The 20,229-nt window shown below is 42.2% G+C and overlaps 1 protein-coding gene and 1 long non-coding RNA gene across 3 annotated transcripts in view; one reads left to right on the forward strand and one right to left on the reverse strand.

Moving 5' to 3' along the window:
• Positions 1 to 5,301: 5,301 nt before the first annotated feature.
• The window catches only part of LOC130294645 (uncharacterized), an 83,226-nt gene continuing 68,298 nt past the window's right edge, over positions 5,302 to 20,229 (reverse strand). Inside the window, exon 3 of the long non-coding RNA XR_008848567.1 lies at positions 5,302 to 5,426. This is a non-coding gene — a long non-coding RNA (uncharacterized LOC130294645). The remainder of the gene's footprint in view (positions 5,427 to 20,229) is intronic.
• Positions 5,313 to 20,229, forward strand: part of PLEKHG5 (pleckstrin homology and RhoGEF domain containing G5) — a 351,187-nt gene continuing 336,270 nt past the window's right edge. Inside the window, exons 1-2 of one of the 2 annotated variants that reach the window (XM_056544819.1) lie at positions 5,313 to 5,460; positions 12,482 to 12,558. In XM_056544819.1, the coding sequence (XP_056400794.1) occupies positions 5,457 to 5,460; positions 12,482 to 12,558 (81 nt within the window). In that variant the 5' untranslated portion in view covers positions 5,313 to 5,456. Of the gene's footprint in view, positions 5,461 to 12,457; positions 12,559 to 20,229 lie in introns of both variants that reach the window. The other variant, XM_056544817.1, reaches the window with a different exon arrangement.

Raw genomic sequence — 20,229 nt, forward strand, 5'->3', positions numbered from 1 at the left:
TCTAGGTGTAATTTGTTAATCCATCATCATCTTCTCCTGTAAGTGACCTACATGACTTAGAAGGGTTTTGGGGTCCCTCCAGCCCAGGAATAATGTGAGGTCCCTGCTCTCGATCTCCACTAATGCAGAAGTCGTATACACAGGATGAGGGACCCCGATTTGGTTAACGTGGCCTCTGTCCTCATAGTTTTCATTCTTTCCTGAATCTTCTGCTCCAGATATAAGGTCACCTGACAGATCTTCTCCTAATAATTCTCCCTCTGTCTCCCAATCTCTTTGGATCCCCTCCTGTATTCTTCCGTCCTCCCGTTTCGGACTGAGTTGGGGTCTTCAGATCCCAGGTCTCTCACCTCCTCCTCCATCATTTTATACCATTTTACAGCTTGTAAATCTCCCCTTGTAGTTTATTTCCCTCCTGGAGGATTTTCCAGAGATTTTCTTTTTATCTTCCTGACACAGTATTATAATAACATCAAAGCATTTTTGGGGGGATTTATTTTTTATTTTATTTTTTTGTCCTAAAATCCCCGAGCACGTTCTATCCTAGACTAATTAAGACATGAAAGTAAATGCGCAAATGAAATAGGGAGTAATTCGATTTCACCGTTATTTTTCGTCCTTGTGTCGCTTTAGAGAAGCGGAATAAACGGAAGCGACATACCTCTTTAGGTTTTTCTTTGTTTTTTGTATGTAGATGTTGTATTTACATGGATTAGCCTTAAGCCGGTGGTTATATGTAGACAATCATACAAAGAGACCCCACATCATATCACACCTCCCAAAATCTGAATCAACACCTCCCCTCCAGCTCTATCTGCATACTGCTGCTATCTCTATGGGATCAGGATATACAGTAGATATACACCTCTCCTCCAGCTCTATCTGTATACTGCAGCTATCTCTATGGGATCAGAATATACAGTAGTTATACACCTCTCCTCCCGCTCTATCTGTATACTGCTGCTATCTCTAAGGGATCAGGATATATAGTAGTTATACACCTCTCCTCCAGCTCTATCTGTATACTGCTGCTGTTATCTCTATGGGATCAGGATATATAGTAGTTATACACCTCTCCTGCAGCTCTATCTGTACACTGCTGCTATTTCTATGGGATCAGGATATATAGTAGTTATACTCCTCCCCTCCAGCTCTATCTGTATACTGCTGCTATATCTCTATTAGATCAGGATATATATAGTGGTTCTACACCTACCCTCCAGCTCTATCTGTATACTGCTATATATATATATAGGATCAGGAGATATAGTAGATATACATATACTGTTTAGCTCTATCTGTATACTGCTGCTGCTATCTCTATGGACGTGCAGCACCTCCTAAATGCAGTAAAACAGCAAAAACCTGTGAAAAATGCAGTAGGAAATCAACATGTGAACACAACCTAAAGACTTCAGATGTTTATAAAACACCTCTATCGTGATTATAGATCCAATCTCTTTCACCTCATGGCAAACGCACGAAAGCTGCACATAAAGTGAACTGACCTCAATCCCCTTATAAACTCCAGTGACAGCAGCCTTATTAGATATCCAAGTGCAGTGATCAGACTCCACCCCCTCTCTCTGCAGAGACAGAAGATTCATGGAAAATGTACCTGCCACATCAGCTAAAACAGGGTAAGCACAAGGCGTACACAAGAACCTCTACATCATTCTCTAATAATAGTCTGTGCTGCACTTTATAAGCAGAGAAGTTCCCCAGAGTGCTTCTTTAACTATAAATTCCCTGACAGAGTATTGTAATAAACCAGACACTCAGGTAAGGGTTAATTCCAGCTTTCTTCTTCTATTTCTTCAGGGATAATCCAAGATACTGTCAGGCTTCCCGTGCACTTTCTGGAATGATGCGTATGATTATTATTCGGCGCATTTCTATATTTAGTCTGGTCGGAGAGAAGGCACGAAAACAATGTTATCACCTTTAGGACGAGATTTATACTTTTTTTTAGATCTGCTTGAGGGAAATAGATTTGGCCAAGTCAAAAATTTTCCACCCTAAGAATTTCAAAAGTATTTTTTGACATATTTTGTCAACAATTACCGGCTGTGGAAGGAATTGACCTGTGGCTGCCATCGATGTGCAATTTATGGAGGTTTCAGTCGACTTATGGTCAAAGCCGTTCAGGGTGCCTCCAGCTGTTGCAAACTATAACTCCTAGCATGCCCGGACAGCCAAAGGCTGTCTGGGAATGCTGGGAGTTGTAGTTTTGCAATGAGTTTTTAGCTTAGACCAGTGTATACCAACCAGGGTGCCTCCATCTGATGCGAAACTACAACTTCCAGCATGCCTAGACAGCCTTTGGCTGTCCGGGCATGCTGGGAGTTGTAGTTTTGCCACAGGTTTTGAGCTTAGACCAGTGTTTTCCAACTAGGGTGCCTCTAGCTGTTGCAAAACTACATCTCCCAGAATACCCAGACAGTTTTCAGCTGTCTGGGCATGCTGGGAGTTGTAGTTTTGCAACATGTTTTGAGCTTAGACTAGTGTTTCCCAACCAGGGTGCCTCCAGCTGTTGTAAAACTACAACTTCCAGCATGCCGGGAGTTGTAGTTTAGCAAACGAGTTTTGAGCTTAGACCAGTGTGCCAACCAGTGTGCCTCCAGCTGCTGCAAAACTACAACTCCCAGGATGCCAGGACAGCCAAAGGCTGTCCGGGCATGCTGGGAGTTGTAGTTGTGCAGCAGGTTTTGAGCTTAGACCAGTGTTTCACAACCAGGGTGCCTCTAGCTGTTGCAAAACTACAACTCCCAGAATACCCAGACAGTTTTCAGCTGTCTGGGCATGCTGGGAGTTGTAGTTTTGCAACATGTTTTGAGCTTAGACTAGTGTTTCCCAACCAGCGTGCCTCCAGCTGTTGCAAAACTACAACTCCCGACATGCCCGGACACCCGTTGGATGTCTGGGCATGCTGGGAGTTGTAGTTTTGCAACATCTGGAGGCACACATTGGAAAACACTGGTCTAAGCTCAAAACCTTTAACAACCCTTAAAGGAGTACTCCGGTGGAAAACCTTTTTTTTTTTTTTTTTTTTTAATCAACTGGTGCCAGAAAGTTAAAAAAAACTTCGTAAATTACTTCTTTTATAAAATCTAAATCCTTCCAGTACTTATTAGCGGCTGTATACTACAAAGGAAACTCTTTTCTTTTTGGCTTTATTTTCTGCCTGTCCACAGTGCTCTCTGCTGATCTCTGCTGTCCATGTCAGGAACTGTCCAGAGCAAGAGAAAATCCCCATAGCAAAGCTATGCTGCTCTGGACATTTCCTAAAATGGACAGAGGTGTCAGCAGAGAGCACTGTGGACAGACAGAGAAAAGAAATCCAAAAAAGAAAAGAAATTCCTCTGTAGTATTCAGCAGCTAATAAGTACTGGAAGGATTAAGATTTTTTAATAGAACTAATTTACAAATCTTTTTAACTTTATACCCCTTTAAATAAACAGGTAACTGCATTTGTTCTATACAGTGCACAGGGCCAGCTCGGGTGTATGAGGGCCCTGGGGCAGTAGTACACACCAGCTCTACCGTCTTATAAATTCTGACTTTGATAAGCAGTGACCATATTGTCCCAGATTGCCAGGGGGCCCCTAAAGTTGGCCCTGGCAGATGCCTGGTTTTGCCTGGTGCTGACACTGGTCCTAAAAATGAAGCTACCCATAAATTTAAAGGGGTATTCCGGGATTTCTTTTTATTTGACTATGCTACTGGGGCTGTAAAGTTAGTGTAGGTCATAATATAGTGTCTGTACCTGTGTTTGATAGTGTTCTCCCAATTCTGTGATTTTTGCCCCTACATTTAATTTTTATCAGCATACAAAATGAATGTTGTCACAGGTTTTCCCAGGTTGCAGTGTGACCTGAGACATTACATCACTATTCAGGTGTTTAAAGGGAGCCTGTCTGTGCTTCATTGGGTGGAGCTACCGCTAGGTGGGAGGGAGATCATTCTGCAAGGAATTGTACTTTTGCAACAGCTGGAGGCTCCTTGGTTAGAAAACACTATTGCATTGAAGGGAGCACAGGTGTGTTACAATGGGTGGGATGGCTGATGTGTGGGAGGGAGAAAAGTGACCTCACACTTACAAACGAGGAACTATGGGATTTGTAGTTTGAGAGAACGAACTTTAACAGGAAATAGCCATTTCACAAAATGATAGCCACAGTGTTATGGTCATCTCACAACATAGCCATTTAGCCCCAAGACAAGCGCAGATCCTTCCTAAGCGTGTCCATTACTGTCTGCCAGGTACGTACTAAAATCACCTTATGGCGGAGAACCCTTTTAAGGGGTTATCCAGGCTTAGAAAAAGATAGCTGCTCTTTTCCAAAAACATCACCACCCCTGTCCTGAGGTTGTGTGTGGTATTACAACTTGTCTCTATTCCCTTCAATGGAACTGAGCTGCAATACCACACACGACCTGAGGATAGGAGTGGCGCTGTTTCAAAAATAAATCAGCTCTATTTTTCTATCCCTGGATAACCCCTACTTTAATTAGGTTTTCCCACTAATAACACTAAATTCTCTATCCGGGGGGACAGGTCTGACTGCTGGGAACCTCTGTGATTTTAAAATCGGGGGATCTACAGTCACCTTTGAGAAGTGGATCGGGGGGGGCTCACTTGTTCAAACTGACATTCCAAGGGTGTCCGGGCATGCTGGGAGTTGTAGATTTGTAACAGCTGGAGGCACCCTGGTTGGGAAACACTGGTACAATTGAAACATTTTAAAGAAAAATGCATTCTTATTCTATATATATATTTTTACTTTGTGATGAATAATTTTTTTCATTTTAATAATTTTTTGCTTAACTTTAGTTAATTATATTTTTATTTACTCATTTATTTATTTTTTTATATTCTCATTCTTGTTTTTTTTTTACTTCTTTTTTATTTTTATACTTTGTGGTTAATTTTTATTTATTTTTTATTTATTTATTTTTTTTTTATTTTTTTTTTGTTACATTTTGTTTCACTGATTCCTATAGTTAATTTTTTTTTTTTTATGGAAAAAGAAAAATCAATTTATCGCCGCAACAAATAAAAATTTTATTTTTTTTTGTCATTTTTGCACCTTTTCAACTAAATTGGCTTTCTTTCTTTCTTGCTTTCTTCACATTAATTATACCATTTTTTTTTTTATTATAGTTTTATTATTATTACAATTTTTTTTTTAATGCATTTTTTATGCCCTTTTTTTTATTTTTTTTATGTGGCTGGCAGTGAGCAGAGATGCCAGGCGGCTTCCCAGCTCCATTTTATTCAGGCTCAGAGAGAGATAAACACATTTTCGCCGTCACCCTGCAGCCCAGTTCTCTTCTTCTTCTTCTTCTTCCGTCGTCTCCTTCCAGATGGAGAATTCCAGCTCCGCCGGGTGCAAACCTTTCCTGCTGCTGTGACAACCACAAATCTAGAGAGAAAATTACAAGCCTCATAATAAATGGGTGAGTGATATAAACCCTCCTGTACCCCCGACACACGTTCGTGCCGCCACAACATCAGCTGAGGAATAAAATGCGAGAATTATTTTATTTATTTTATTTCTGCATTAGGCCCTTACACACAGGTTATTTATTTATTTTTAGGTTTTTACTATACCTGTATTTAGATATAGCATTTATTTTCAACGTCTCAGCTTTAGCGTAGTGGTCTCCAACTGCTGTGGCTTTCCGGATGTTGCTGAACTACAACTCCCAGAATGCTTTGACAGCCGAAGGCTGTCAAGGCATTCTGGGAGTTGTAGTTCAGCAACAGCCGGAAAGCCACAGCAGGTTTAAGACTTTTATGTTGTCTTTTTTGTCGTTTATATGGTTATGTTGCCTTTAGGTTGGTGTAATACATAGAGAGGCTTTATCATTTGCGTGAAAATTTCAGTCGACTTATGGTCTAAGCCGTTTAGGGTGTCTCCAGCTGTTGCAAAACTATAACTCCCAGCATGCCCGGACAGCCAAAAGCTGTCCAGGCATACTGGGAGTTGTAGTTTTGCAACAAGTTTTTAGCTCAGACCAGTGTGTCCCAACCAGGGGGCCTCCAGTTGATGCAAAACTTCAACTCCCAGCATGCCTGGACAGCCAAAGGCTGTCCAGGCATGCTGGGAGTTGTAGTTTTTGTTACGCCGAGCGCTCCGGGTCCCCGCTCCTCCCCGGAGCGCTCGCAACATCCTCGCAATCGCAGTGCCCCGGTCAGACCTGCTGACCGGGTGCGCTGCGATACCTCTCCCAGCCGGGATGCGATTCGCGATGCGGGTGGCGCCCGCTCGCGATGCGCACCCCGGCTCCCGTACCTGACTCGCTCTCCGTCGGTCCTGTCCCGGCGCGCGCGGCCCCGCTCCCTAGGGCGCGCGCGAGCCGGGTCTCTACGATTTAAAGGGCCACTGCGCCGCTGATTGGCGCAGTTGGCTTAATTAGTTCATTCACCTGTGCACTTCCCTATTTAACCTCACTTCCCCTGCACTCCCTCGCCGGATCTTGTTGCCATTGTGCCAGTGAAAGCGTTTCCTTGTGTGTTCCTAGCCTGTGTTCCAGACCTCCTGCCGTTGCCCCTGACTACGATCTTTGCTGCCTGCCCCGACCTTCTGCTACGTCCGACCTTGCTTCTGTCTACTCCCTTGTACCGCGCCTATCTTCAGCAGTCAGAGAGGTTGAGCCGTTGCTGGTGGATACGACCTGGTTGCTACCGCCGCTGCAAGACCATCCCGCTTTGCGGCGGGCTCTGGTGAACACCAGTAGCAGCTTAGAACCGGTCCACTAGCACGGTCCACGCCAATCCCTCTCTGGCACAGAGGATCCACCTCCAGCCAGCCGAATCGTGACAGTTTTGCTATAGATTTTGAACTTAGACCTGTATGTCCCAACCAGGGTGCCTCCAGCTGATGCAAAACTACATCTCCCAGTATGCCAGGACAGCCAAAGGCTGTCCGGGCATGCTGGGAGTTGTAATTTTGCTACAGATTTTGAGCTTAGACCAGTGTTTCCCAACCAGGGTGCCTCCAGCTGTTGAAAAACTACAACTCCCAGTATGCCAGGACAGCCAAAGGCTGTCCGGGCATGCTGGGAGTTGTAATTTTGCTACAGATTTTGAGCTTAGACCAGTGTTTCCCAACCAGGGTGCCTCCAGCTGTTGAAAAACTACAACTCCCAGAATACCCAGACAGTTATCAGCTGTCTGGGCATGCTGGGAGATGTAGTCTTGCAACATGTTTTGAGCTAAGACTAGGGTTTCTCAACCAGTGTGCCTCCAGCTGTTGCAAAACTACAACTCCCAACATGCCCGGACAGCCATTGGCTTTCTGGGTATGCTGGGAGTTTTAGTTTTGCAACATCTGGAGGCATCCTGGTTGGAAAACCCTGGTATAAGCTCATAACCTTTAACAACCCTTAAAGGGGTACTCCGCCCCTGGCATCTTATCCCCTATCCAAAGGATAGGGGATAAGATGTTAGAACGCCACGGTCCCGCTGCTGGGGACCCCAGGGATCGTCGCTGCGACACCCCGCCATCATTACTGCACAGAGCGAGTTCGCTCTGTGCGTAATGACGGGCGATACAGGGGCCGGAGCAGCTTGACATCATGGATCCGCCCCTCGTGACATCACGGCCCGTCCCCTTAATACAAGTCTATGGCAGGGGGCGTGACGACCACCACGCCCCCTCCGATAGACTTGTATTGCCGGGGGCGGGCCGAGACGTCACGAGGGGCGGAGCCGTGACGTAACGATGCTCCGGCCCCTGTATTGCCCGTCATTACCCGCAGAGCGATCTCGCTCTACGCAGTAATGATAGCGGGGTGCTGCAGCAGCAATCCCGGGGGTCCCCAGCAGCGGGACCGCGGCGATCTAACATCTTATCCCCTATTCTTTGCATAGGGGATAAGATGTCTAGGGGCGGAGTGCCCCTTTAAAGGAGAACTCCAGAATATAAAAATTGTCCCCCATACTGCCGGCAGTAAAAAAATAAAGATGTACATACCTTCCTTTGCTCCCCCGGTGCCTCTGGTAACCGGCTTCGGTCTCCGCCGCGATACTCTTCCTGGTTGCTGGTGGTCAGCGAGTCATACTGCACTCAGCCAATCACCGGCCACAGTGAGGTCCTGACTCGGCTGGTGATAGGCTGAGCGTCAGTGTGCAGTTTTCGGCCCTTGCAGCAGGTGCCAGTGTAGTGAAGAATTTTGTGTCTTGAAGCGTTCTCACACTGCCGCTCAGCCTAACTGCGGTTGCTTTCCGGCTGCTGCTGAACTACAACTCCCAGAATGCCTTCGGCATTCTGGGAGTTGTAGTTCAGCAACAGCCAGAAAGCCCCTGCAGGTTAGGACTTTTATGTTGTCTTTTTGTCGTTTATATTGTTATATTGCCTTTAGGTTGGAGTAACACATAGAGAGGCTTTATCATTTGCATGAAAATTTGCGCAATTTGCACAGTTCGTGTTTAATTAGTGCCGATTTTTGTAAAATTGTGAAAAGCTTTTGTGTCTTCTGCTTATTCTTAAGCGTAAGTATTATATCACAGAAATAAATTCTGCTTCTGTATGTTCTGTACTCACTAGGTCATGCAGACGCTTTACATGTCTTTTTTATGTGTCTTGCTTCTGTATTTGGCTCACAAATCCCTCCATTGCTGCTCACTCATTCTGACATCCTCTGCTCAGAAAAGGGGCAGGTCCAAGGCTGAGCCCGCCCTCACTCACCATGTACTCACTTCCTCCTTGGTTCTGCTGTTCTGTGTTGTTTTTCTTCATCCAATCACTGCAGGCTGCTCTGTAACCCCCTCCTCTCTGTTTTCATGCTGCAGTCTGATAGGACAGGAGTGAGCACAGAGGAGTGCTAGTCCCGCCCTCACTTCAGCTGGGACAAAGATGATGCTGCGGACTGACAGGATTATGTTCTGGATGGTATGGGGACCCCTAGTGGTGATTTCGATAAAAGGCGACAACATTTTCTTATGACCTTCCCACATCCAGTGCCACCCTAGAGAGTGGAGTATAATTGCGCAAAAAAAAAAATGTTGTGCAGACATATTATTTACGCAGATAATAAATGCAACGAATCTATTTGCACAACACTAAGCCTCACCCCTTTGAGTTAAAAAAAAATTCAGCAAAAAATAAATAAAAATGTCCCATAATGTGATGCTGCAGAGCAGTGTTGTCACATAATGTGATGCTGCAGAGCAGTGATGTCTCATAATGTGATGCTGCAGAACAGTGATGTCCCATAATGTGATGTTGCAGAGCAGTGATGTCTCATAATGTGATGCTGCAGAGCAGTGATGATGTCCCATAATGTGATGCTGCAGAGCAGTGATGTCACATAATGTGATGCTGCAGAGCAGTGATGATGTCCCATAATGTGATGCTGCAGAGCAGTGATGTCACATAATTTGATGCTGCAGAGCAGTGATGTCTCATAATGTGATGCTGCAGAGCAGTGATGTCTCATAATGTGATGCTGCAGAGCAGTGATGATGTCCCATAATGTGATGCTGCAGAGCAGTGATGTCACATAATTTGATGCTGCAGAGCAGTGATGTCACATAATTTGATGCTACAGAGCAGTGATGTCTCATAATGTGATGCTGCAGAGCAGTGATGTCTCATAATGTGATGCTGCAGAGCAGTGATGTCACATAATGTGATGCTGCAGAGCAGTGATGATGTCCCATAATGTGATGCTGCAGAGCAGTGATGTCACATAATTTGATGCTGCAGAGCAGTGATGTCCCATAATGTGATGATGAAGAGCAGTGATGTCACATAATGTGATGCTGCAGAGCAGTGATGTCACATAATGTGATGCTACAGAGCAGTGATGTCTCATAATGTGATGCGGCAGAGCAGTGATGTCTCATAATGTGATGATGCAGAGCAGTAATGATGTCCCATAATGTGATGCTGCAGAGCAGTGATGTCACATAATGTGATGCTGCAGAGCAGTGATGTCCCATAATGTGATGATGCAGAGCAGTGATATCTCATAATGTGATGCTGCAGAGCAGTGATGTCACATAATGTGATGATGCAGAGCAGTGATGTCTCATAATGTGATGATGCAGAGCAGTGATGTCACATAATGTGATGCTGCAGAGCAGTGATGTCACATAATGTGATGCTGCAGAGCAGTGATGTCCCATAATGTGATGATGCAGAGCAGTGATGTCTCATAATGTGATGCTGCAGAGCAGTGATGTCACATAATGTGATGCTGCAGAGCAGTGATGTCTCATAATGTGATGATGAAGAGCAGTGATGTCACATAATGTGATGATGAAGAGCAGTGATGTCACATAATGTGATGATAAAGAGCAGTGATGTCACATAATGTGATGCTACAGAGCAGTGATGTCTCATAATGTGATGCGGCAGAGTAGTGATGTCTCATAATGTGATGCTGCAGAGCAGTGATGATGTCCCATAATGTGATGCTGCAGAGCAGTGATGTCACATAATTTGATGCTGCAGAGCAGTGATGTCACATAATGTGATGATGAAGAGCAGTGATGTCACATAATGTGATGCTGCAGAGCAGTGATGTCTCATAATGTGATGATGCAGAGCAGTGATGATGTCCCATAATGTGATGCTGCAGAGCAGTGATGTCACATAATGTGATGCTGCAGAGCAGTGATGTCCCATAATGTGATGATGCAGAGCAGTGATGTCTCATAATGTGATGCTGCAGAGCAGTGATGTCACATAATGTGATGATGCAGAGCAGTGATGTCTCATAATGTGATGATGCAGAGCAGTGATGTCACATAATGTGATGCTGCAGAGCAGTGATGTCCCATAATGTGATGATGCAGAGCAGTGATGTCTCATAATGTGATGATGAAGAGCAGTGATGTCACATAATGTGATGATGAAGAGCAGTGATGTCACATAATGTGATGATAAAGAGCAGTGATGTCACATAATGTGATGATAAAGAGCAGTGATGTCTCATAATGTGATGCGGCAGAGTAGTGATGTCATTTAGTAGTGATGTCATTTAGTAGTGATGTCATTTAGTAGTGATATCACACAGTAGTGATGTCATTTAGTAGTGATGTCACACAGTAGTGATGTCATTTAGTAGTGATATCATTTAGTAGTGATGTCACACAGTAGTGATGTCATTTAGTAGTGATGTCACACAGTAGTGATGTCATTTAGTAGTGATATCATTTAGTAGTGATGTCACACAGTAGTGATGTCAGTTAGTAGTGGTGTCATTTAGTAGTGATGTCATTTAGTAGTGAGGTCATTTAGTAGTGATGTCATTTAGTAGTGGTGTCATTTAGTAGTGATGTCACACAGTAGTCATGTCATTTAGTAGTGATATCATTTAGTAGTGATGTCACACAGTAGTGATGTCAGTTAGTAGTGATGTCATTTAGTAGTGATGTCATTTAGTAGTGATGTCATTTAGTAGTGGTGTCATTTAGTAGTGATGTCACACAGTAGTGATGTCATTTAGTAGTGATATCATTTAGTAGTGATGTCACACAGTAGTGATGTCAGTTAGTAGTGATATCATTTAGTAGTGATGTCACACAGTAGTGATGTCAGTTAGTAGTGATGTCATTTAGTAGTGATGTCATTTAGTAGTGATATCATTTAGTAGTGATGTCACACAGTAGTGATGTCATTTAGTAGTGATATCATTTAGTAGTGATGTCACACAGTAGTGATGTCATTTAGTAGTGATATCATTTCGTAGTGATGTCACACAGTAGTGATGTCATTTAGTAGTGATGTCATTTAGTAGTGAGGTCATTTAGTAGTGATGTCATTAAGTAGTGATGTCATTTAGTAGTGATATCATTTAGTAGTGATGTCACACAGTAGTGATGTCATTTAGTAGTGATATCATTTAGTAGTGATGTCACACAGTAGTGATGTCATTTAGTAGTGATGTCACACAGTAGTGATGTCATTTAGTAGTGATGTCATTTAGTAGTGATGTCATTTAGTAGTGGTGTCATTTAGTAGTGATGTCACACAGTAGTGATGTCATTTAGTAGTGATGTCACACAGTAGTGATGTCATTTAGTAGTGATGTCACACAGTAGTGATGTCATTTAGTAGTGATGTCATTTAGTAGTGATGTCATTTAGTAGTGATGTCACACAGTAGTGATGTCATTCAGTAGTGATGTCATTTAGTAGTGATGTCATTTAGTAGTGATGTCATTTAGTAGTGATGTCACACAGTAGTGATGTCATTTAGTAGTGGTGTCATTTAGTAGTGATGTCACACAGTAGTGATGTTATTTAGTAGTGATGTCACACAGTAGTGATGTTATTTAGTAGTGATGTCACACAGTAGTGATGTCATTTAGTAGTGATGTCACACAGTAGTGATGTTATTTAGTAGTGATGTCATTTAGTAGTGATGTCACACAGTAGTGATGTCATACATCAGTGACATAACACAGTAGTGACCAAAGTCTCCTGTTATCCCATCCTCAGAACTGTCGCCTTCCTGTCTTGTAGATGAGCGCGCAGCGACTGAAGACAAAGTCCTGATCTGTGATAATCCCGACTGTATCGATAGAAGACGAGCGACCAAGGTAGGTGCACAGTGTGCGGAGATCTTACATATTTTGTTATAGTGATGCTGGGAGTTGTAGTGTCTCAGCAGCTGAGGAGCCGCAGGTTGGTGACACCATGTGATCCCAGAAGGAAGCGTTTAGGCAAAGCTCAGTCACTTTGTATGTTACCGAGATGATTTTGCTGGGAAATCCCTGAATTGAAAACAAAATGCAAATATAAAGCCGGTGACAAGTCGCTGTCTGTCTGAGGTCGCCCACATTTAGATTCTGTCCTATTTTAAACCACTTTGAAAATGAGTTTCTTTTAGCCCATATCATACACACTGACCCTCGCCAGTCCTACAGCGCCATCTGTTTTATTTCTGCATACTTGCATCCATGGTTTTGCATTGCTGTAACTGGGTCATGTGATCACCAGTGTGACTCACAGTATTAATGTGTCCTATGTGTCTTTATGGAATCAGTATATATAGTAGGTATACAATTCCTCTGCAGCTCTATCTGTATACTGCTGCTGCAATCTCCATGGGATCAGGATATATATTAGCTATACACCTTCCACTCCCAGCTCTGTCTGTATACTGCTGCTATTTACTCTATTGGATAAGGGTATATATTAGTTATACCCCTCCCCTCTAGCTCTTTCTGTATACTGCTGCTGCTATCTCTATGGGATCAGTAAATATAGTAGCAATACACCTCGCCTCCCAGCTTTATCTGTATACTGCTGCTGTTATCTCTATGGGATCAGGATATATAGCAGTTATACACTTCCCCTCTTGCTCTTTCTGTATACTGCTGCTGCTATCTCTATGGGATCAGTAAATATAGTAGTAATACACCTCCCCTCCCTGCTTTATCTGTATACTGCTGCTGTTATCTCTATGGGATCAGGATATATAGCAGTTATACACTTCCCCTCTTGCTCTTTCTGTATACTGCTGCTGCTATCTTAATGGAAATCAAAGTTTAGAAAATCACTTTCTCTTCGTGGAAATATTTATCTTTAAAAACACAGTCTGAATAAAAAAAATGCATGAAAACTGCACGCAATGTAAACTGTCCCCAACTCACATATGACTCTAATCAGTTCCCCGGGGTGACCATCAGCACCTGCAGTCACATTAGATGATCAGGTGCAGTGATCAGACTCCCCCCTCCCTCTCTGCAAAGCCAAGCTAACAATAGCCTATGCTGCACTAATAACATAGTTCTTCTCTAACCTGCTGAGGGACATCTACACACCAGGACTTAGACCTCCGCATTGAAAATGACTGAAGTCCCCTTGGAGCGCTCTGATTTGTTAGGTGAAGCTTTTATGCAGAACAAGTTGTAGATATTAATCTTTTGTTTTTCGTTACATATAACTTACAATGATAGGTCACATGACAGTTTTTTAGGGAGTTGCCATTCAAGCATTTTCATTTATATTAGAATATAAATTATTTTACTGCGTTTTGTTTCAGGAAAGTTCCCATTATTGTTGCAAGAAAAAAACTATTCTAAAAATCGGAGCCATTCTATCACCCCCTATATCAGGCGGTATATATCAGGCGGTATATATCAGGTGGTATATATCAAGCGGTATATATCAGGCTGTATATATCAGGCGGTATATATCAGGCGGTATATATCAGGCTGTATATATCAGGCGGTATATATCAGGCTTTATATATCAGGTGGTATATATCAGGCGGTATATATCAGGTGGTATATATCAGGTGGTATATATCAGGTGGTATATATCAGGCGGTATATATCAGGCTTTATATATCAGGCTGTATATATCAGGTGGTATAAATCAGGTGGTATATATCAGGCGGTATATATCAGGCGGTATATAGCAGGCGGTATATATCAGGCTTTATATATCAGGCTTTATATATCAGGCGGTATAAATCAGGTGGTATATATCAGGCGGTATATATCAGGCGGTATATAGCAGGCGGTATATATCAGGTGGTATATATCAGGCGATATATATCAGGCGGTATATATCAGGTGGTATATATCAGGTATTACATATCAGGCTGTATATATCAGGTGGTATATATCAGATTTTATCTATCAGGCGGTATATATCAGGCGGTATATATCAGGCGGTATATATCAGGCTGTATATATCAGGCGGTATATATCAGGCGGTATATATCAGGCTGTATATATCAGGCGGTATATATCAGGCTTTATATATCAGGTGGTATATATCAGGCGGTATATATCAGGTGGTATATATCAGGTGGTATATATCAGGTGGTATATATCAGGCGGTATATATCAGGCTTTATATATCAGGCTGTATATATCAGGTGGTATAAATCAGGTGGTATATATCAGGCGGTATATATCAGGCGGTATATAGCAGGCGGTATATATCAGGCTTTATATATCAGGCTTTATATATCAGGCGGTATATATCAGGTGGTATATATCAGGCGATATATATCAGGCGGTATATATCAGGTGGTATATATCAGGTATTACATATCAGGCTGTATATATCAGGTGGTATATATCAGACTTTATCTATCAGGCGGTATATATCAGGCGGTATATATCAGGCGGCATATATCAAGCAGTATATATCAGGCGGTATATATCAGGCAGTATATATCAGGTGGTATATAGCAGGTGGTAAATAGCAGGCGGTATATATCAGGCGGTATATATCAGGCGGCATATATCAGGCGGCATATAGCAGGCGGTATATATCAGGCGGCATATATCAGGTGGTATATATCAGGTGGTATATATCAGGTGGTATATATCAGCCGGTATATATCAGGCGGTATATATCAGGCGGTATATAGCAGGCGGTATATAGCAAGCGGTATATAGCAGGCGGTATATAGCAGGCGGTATATATCAGGCGGTATATATCAGGCGGTATATATTAGGCAGTATAAATCAGGTGGTATATATCAGGCGGTATATATCTGGCGGTATATATCAGGCTGTATATATCAGGCGATATATATCAGGCGGTATATATCAGGTGGTATATATCAGGTATTACATATCAGGCTGTATATATCAGGTGGTATATATCAGGCGGTATATATCCGGGGGTATATATCAGGCGGTATATATCAGGCGGTATATATCAGGCGGTATATATCAGGTGGTATATATAAAGCGCTATATATCAGGCGGTATATATCAGGCGGCATATATCAGGCGGCATTTATCAGGTGGTATATATCAGGTGGTATATATCAGGCGGTATATAGCAGGCGGTATATAGCAGGCTGTATATAGCAGGCTGTATATATCAGGCGGTATATAGCAGGCGGTATATATCAGGCGGTATATATCAGGCGGTATATATCAGGCGGTATATAGCAGGCGGTATATATCAAGCGGTATATATCAGGCGGCATATATCAGGTGGTATATATCAGGTGGTATATATCAGGTGGTATATATCAGCCGGTATATATCAGCCGGTATATATCAGGCGGTATATAGCAGGCGGTATATAGCAGGCGGTATATATCAGGCGGTATATAGCAGGCGGTATATATCAGGCGGTATATATCAGGCAGTATAAATCAGGTGGTATATATCAGCCGGTATATATCAGGCGGTATATATCAGGCGGTATATAGCAGGCGGTATATAGCAGGCGGTATATATCAGGTGGTATATATCAGGCGGTATATATCAGGCGGTATATATCAGGCAGTATAAATCAGGTGGTATATATCAGGCGGTATATATCTGGCGGTATATATCAGGCTGTATATATCAGGCGATATATATCAGGCGGAATATATCAGGTGGTATATACCAGGTATTACATATCAGGCGGTATATATCAGGAGGTATATATCAGGCGGTATATATCAGGCGGTATATATCAGGCGGTATATATCAGGTGGTATATATCAGCCGGTATATATCAGGCGGTATATATCAGGTGGTATATATCAGGCGGTATATATCAGGTGGTATATATCAAGCGGTATATATCAGGCTGTATATATCAAGCGGTATATATCAGGCTGTATATATCAGGCGGTATATATCAGGCGGTATATATCAGGCTGTATATATCAGGCGGTATATATCAGGCTTTATATATCAGGTGGTATATATCAGGCGGTATATATCAGGTGGTATATATCAGGTGGTATATATCAGGCGGTATATATCAGGCTTTATATATCAGGCTGTATATATCAGGTGGTATAAATCAGGTGGTATATATCAGCCGGTATATATCAGGCGGTATATAGCAGGCGGTATATAGCAGGCTGTATATAGCAGGCTGTATATATCAGGCGGTATATATCAGGCGGTATATAGCAGGCGGTATATATCAGGTGGTATATATCAGGCGATATATATCAGGCGGTATATATCAGGTGGTATATATCAGGTATTACATATCAGGCTGTATATATCAGGTGGTATATATCAGACTTTATATATCAGGCGGTATATATCAGGCGGTATATATCAGGCGGCATATATCAAGCAGTATATATCAGGCGGTATATATCAGGCAGTATATATCAGGTGGTATATAGCAGGTGGTATATAGCAGGCGGTATATATCAGGCGGTATATATCAGGTGGTATATATCAGGTGGTATATATCAGGCGGTATATATCAGGCGGTATATATCAGGCGGTATATATCAGGTGGTATATATCAGGTGGTATATATCAGGTGGTATATATCAGGCGGTATATATCAGGCGGTATATATCAGGTGGTATATATCAAGCGGTATATATCAGGCTGTATATATCAGGCGGTATATATCAGGCGGTATATATCAGGCTGTATATATCAGGCGGTATATATCAGGCTTTATATATCAGGTGGTATATATCAGGCGGTATATATCAGGTGGTATATATCAGGTGGTATATATCAGGCGGTATATATCAGGTGGTATATATCAAGCGGTATATATCAGGCTGTATATATCAAGCGGTATATATCAGGCTGTATATATCAGGCGGTATATATCAGGCGGTATATATCAGGCTGTATATATCAGGCGGTGTATATCAGGCTTTATATATCAGGTGGTATATATCAGGCGGTATATATCAGGTGGTATATATCAGGTGGTATATATCAGGTGGTATATATCAGGCGGTATATATCAGGCTTTATATATCAGGCTGTATATATCAGGTGGTATAAATCAGGTGGTATATATCAGGCGGTATATATCAGGCGGTATATAGCAGGCGGTATATATCAGGCTTTATATATCAGGCTTTATATATCAGGCGGTATAAATCAGGTGGTATATATCAGGCGGTATATATCAGGCGGTATATAGCAGGCGGTATATATCAGGTGGTATATATCAGGCGATATATATCAGGCGGTATATATCAGGTGGTATATATCAGGTATTACATATCAGACTTTATCTATCAGGCGGTATATATCAGGCGGTATATATCAGGCTGTATATATCAGGCGGTATATATCAGGTGGTATATATCAGGCGGTATATATCAGGCTTTATATATCAGGTGGTATATATCAGGCGGTATATATCAGGTGGTATATATCAGGTGGTATATATCAGGTGGTATATATCAGGCGGTATATATCAGGCTTTATATATCAGGCTGTATATATCAGGTGGTATAAATCAGGTGGTATATATCAGGCGGTATATATCAGGCGGTATATAGCAGGCGGTATATATCAGGCTTTATATATCAGGCTTTATATATCAGGCGGTATATATCAGGCGATATATATCAGGCGGTATATATCAGGTGGTATATATCAGGTATTACATATCAGGCTGTATATATCAGGTGGTATATATCAGACTTTATCTATCAGGCGGTATATATCAGGCGGTATATATCAGGCGGCATATATCAAGCAGTATATATCAGGCGGTATATATCAGGCAGTATATATCAGGTGGTATATAGCAGGTGGTATATAGCAGGCGGTATATATCAGGCGGTATATATCAGGCGGCATATATCAGGCGGCATATAGCAGGCGGTATATATCAGGCGGCATATATCAGGTGGTATATATCAGGTGGTATATATCAGGTGGTATATATCAGCCGGTATATATCAGGCGGTATATATCAGGCGGTATATAGCAGGCGGTATATAGCAAGCGGTATATAGCAGGCGGTATATAGCAGGCGGTATATATCAGGCGGTATATATCAGGCGGTATATATTAGGCAGTATAAATCAGGTGGTATATATCAGGCGGTATATATCTGGCGGTATATATCAGGCTGTATATATCAGGCGATATATATCAGTCGGTATATATCAGGTGGTATATATCAGGTATTACATATCAGGCTGTATATATCAGGTGGTATATATCAGGCGGTATTTATCCGGGGGTATATATCAGGCGGTATATATCAGGCGGTATATATCAGGCGGTATATATCAGGTGGTATATATAAAGCGCTATATATCAGGCGGCATATATCAGGCGGCATTTATCAGGTGGTATATATCAGGTGGTATATATCAGGCGGTATATAGCAGGCGGTATATAGCAGGCTGTATATAGCAGGCTGTATATATCAGGCGGTATATAGCAGGCGGTATATATCAGGCGGTATATATCAGGCGGTATATATCAGGCGGTATATAGCAGGCGGTATATATCAAGCGGTATATATCAGGCGGCATATATCAGGTGGAATATATCAGGTGGTATATATCAGGTGGTATATATCAGCCGGTATATATCAGCCGGTATATATCAGGCGGTATATAGCAGGCGGTATATAGCAGGCGGTATATATCAGGCGGTATATAGCAGGCGGTATATATCAGGCGGTATATATCAGGCAGTATAAATCAGGCGGTATATATCAGCCGGTATATATCAGGCAGTATATATCAGGCGGTATATAGCAGGCGGTATATAGCAGGCGGTATATATCAGGCGGTATATATCAGGCAGTATAAATCAGGTGGTATATATCAGGCGGTATATATCTGGCGGTATATATCAGGCTGTATATATCAGGCGATATATATCAGGCGGTATATATCAGGTGGTATATATCAGGTATTACATATCAGCTCTATATATCAGGTGGTATATATCAGGCTTTATTTATCAGGCGGTATATATCAGGGGGTATATATCAGGCGGTATATATCAGGCGGTATATATCAGGTGGTATATATCAGCCGGTATATATCAGGCGGTATATATCAGGCGGTATATAGCAGGTGGTATATAGCAGGCGGTATATAGCAGGCGGTATATATCAGGCGGTATATATCAGGCAGTATAAATCAGGTGGTATATATCAGGCGGTATATATCAGGCGGTATATATCAGGCGGTATATATCAGGTGGTATATATCAGGTATTACATATCAGGCTGTATATATCAGGTGGTATATATCAGGCTTTATATATCAGGCGGTATATATCCGGGGGTATATATCAGGCGGTATATATCAGGCGGTATATAGCAGGCGGTATATATCAAGCGCTATATATCAGGCAGTATATATCAGGCGGCATATATCAGGTGGTATATATCAGATGGTATATATCAGGTGGTATATATCAGCCGGTATATATCAGGCGGTATATAGCAGGCGGTATATAGCAGGCTGTATATAGCAGGCTGTATATATCAGGCGGTATATATCAGGCGGTATATAGCAGGCGGTATATATCAGGTGGTATATATAAAGCGCT

Source organism: Hyla sarda, chromosome 10, assembly GCF_029499605.1.
Source record: "Hyla sarda isolate aHylSar1 chromosome 10, aHylSar1.hap1, whole genome shotgun sequence".
Lineage (NCBI taxonomy): Eukaryota > Metazoa > Chordata > Amphibia > Anura > Hylidae > Hyla > Hyla sarda.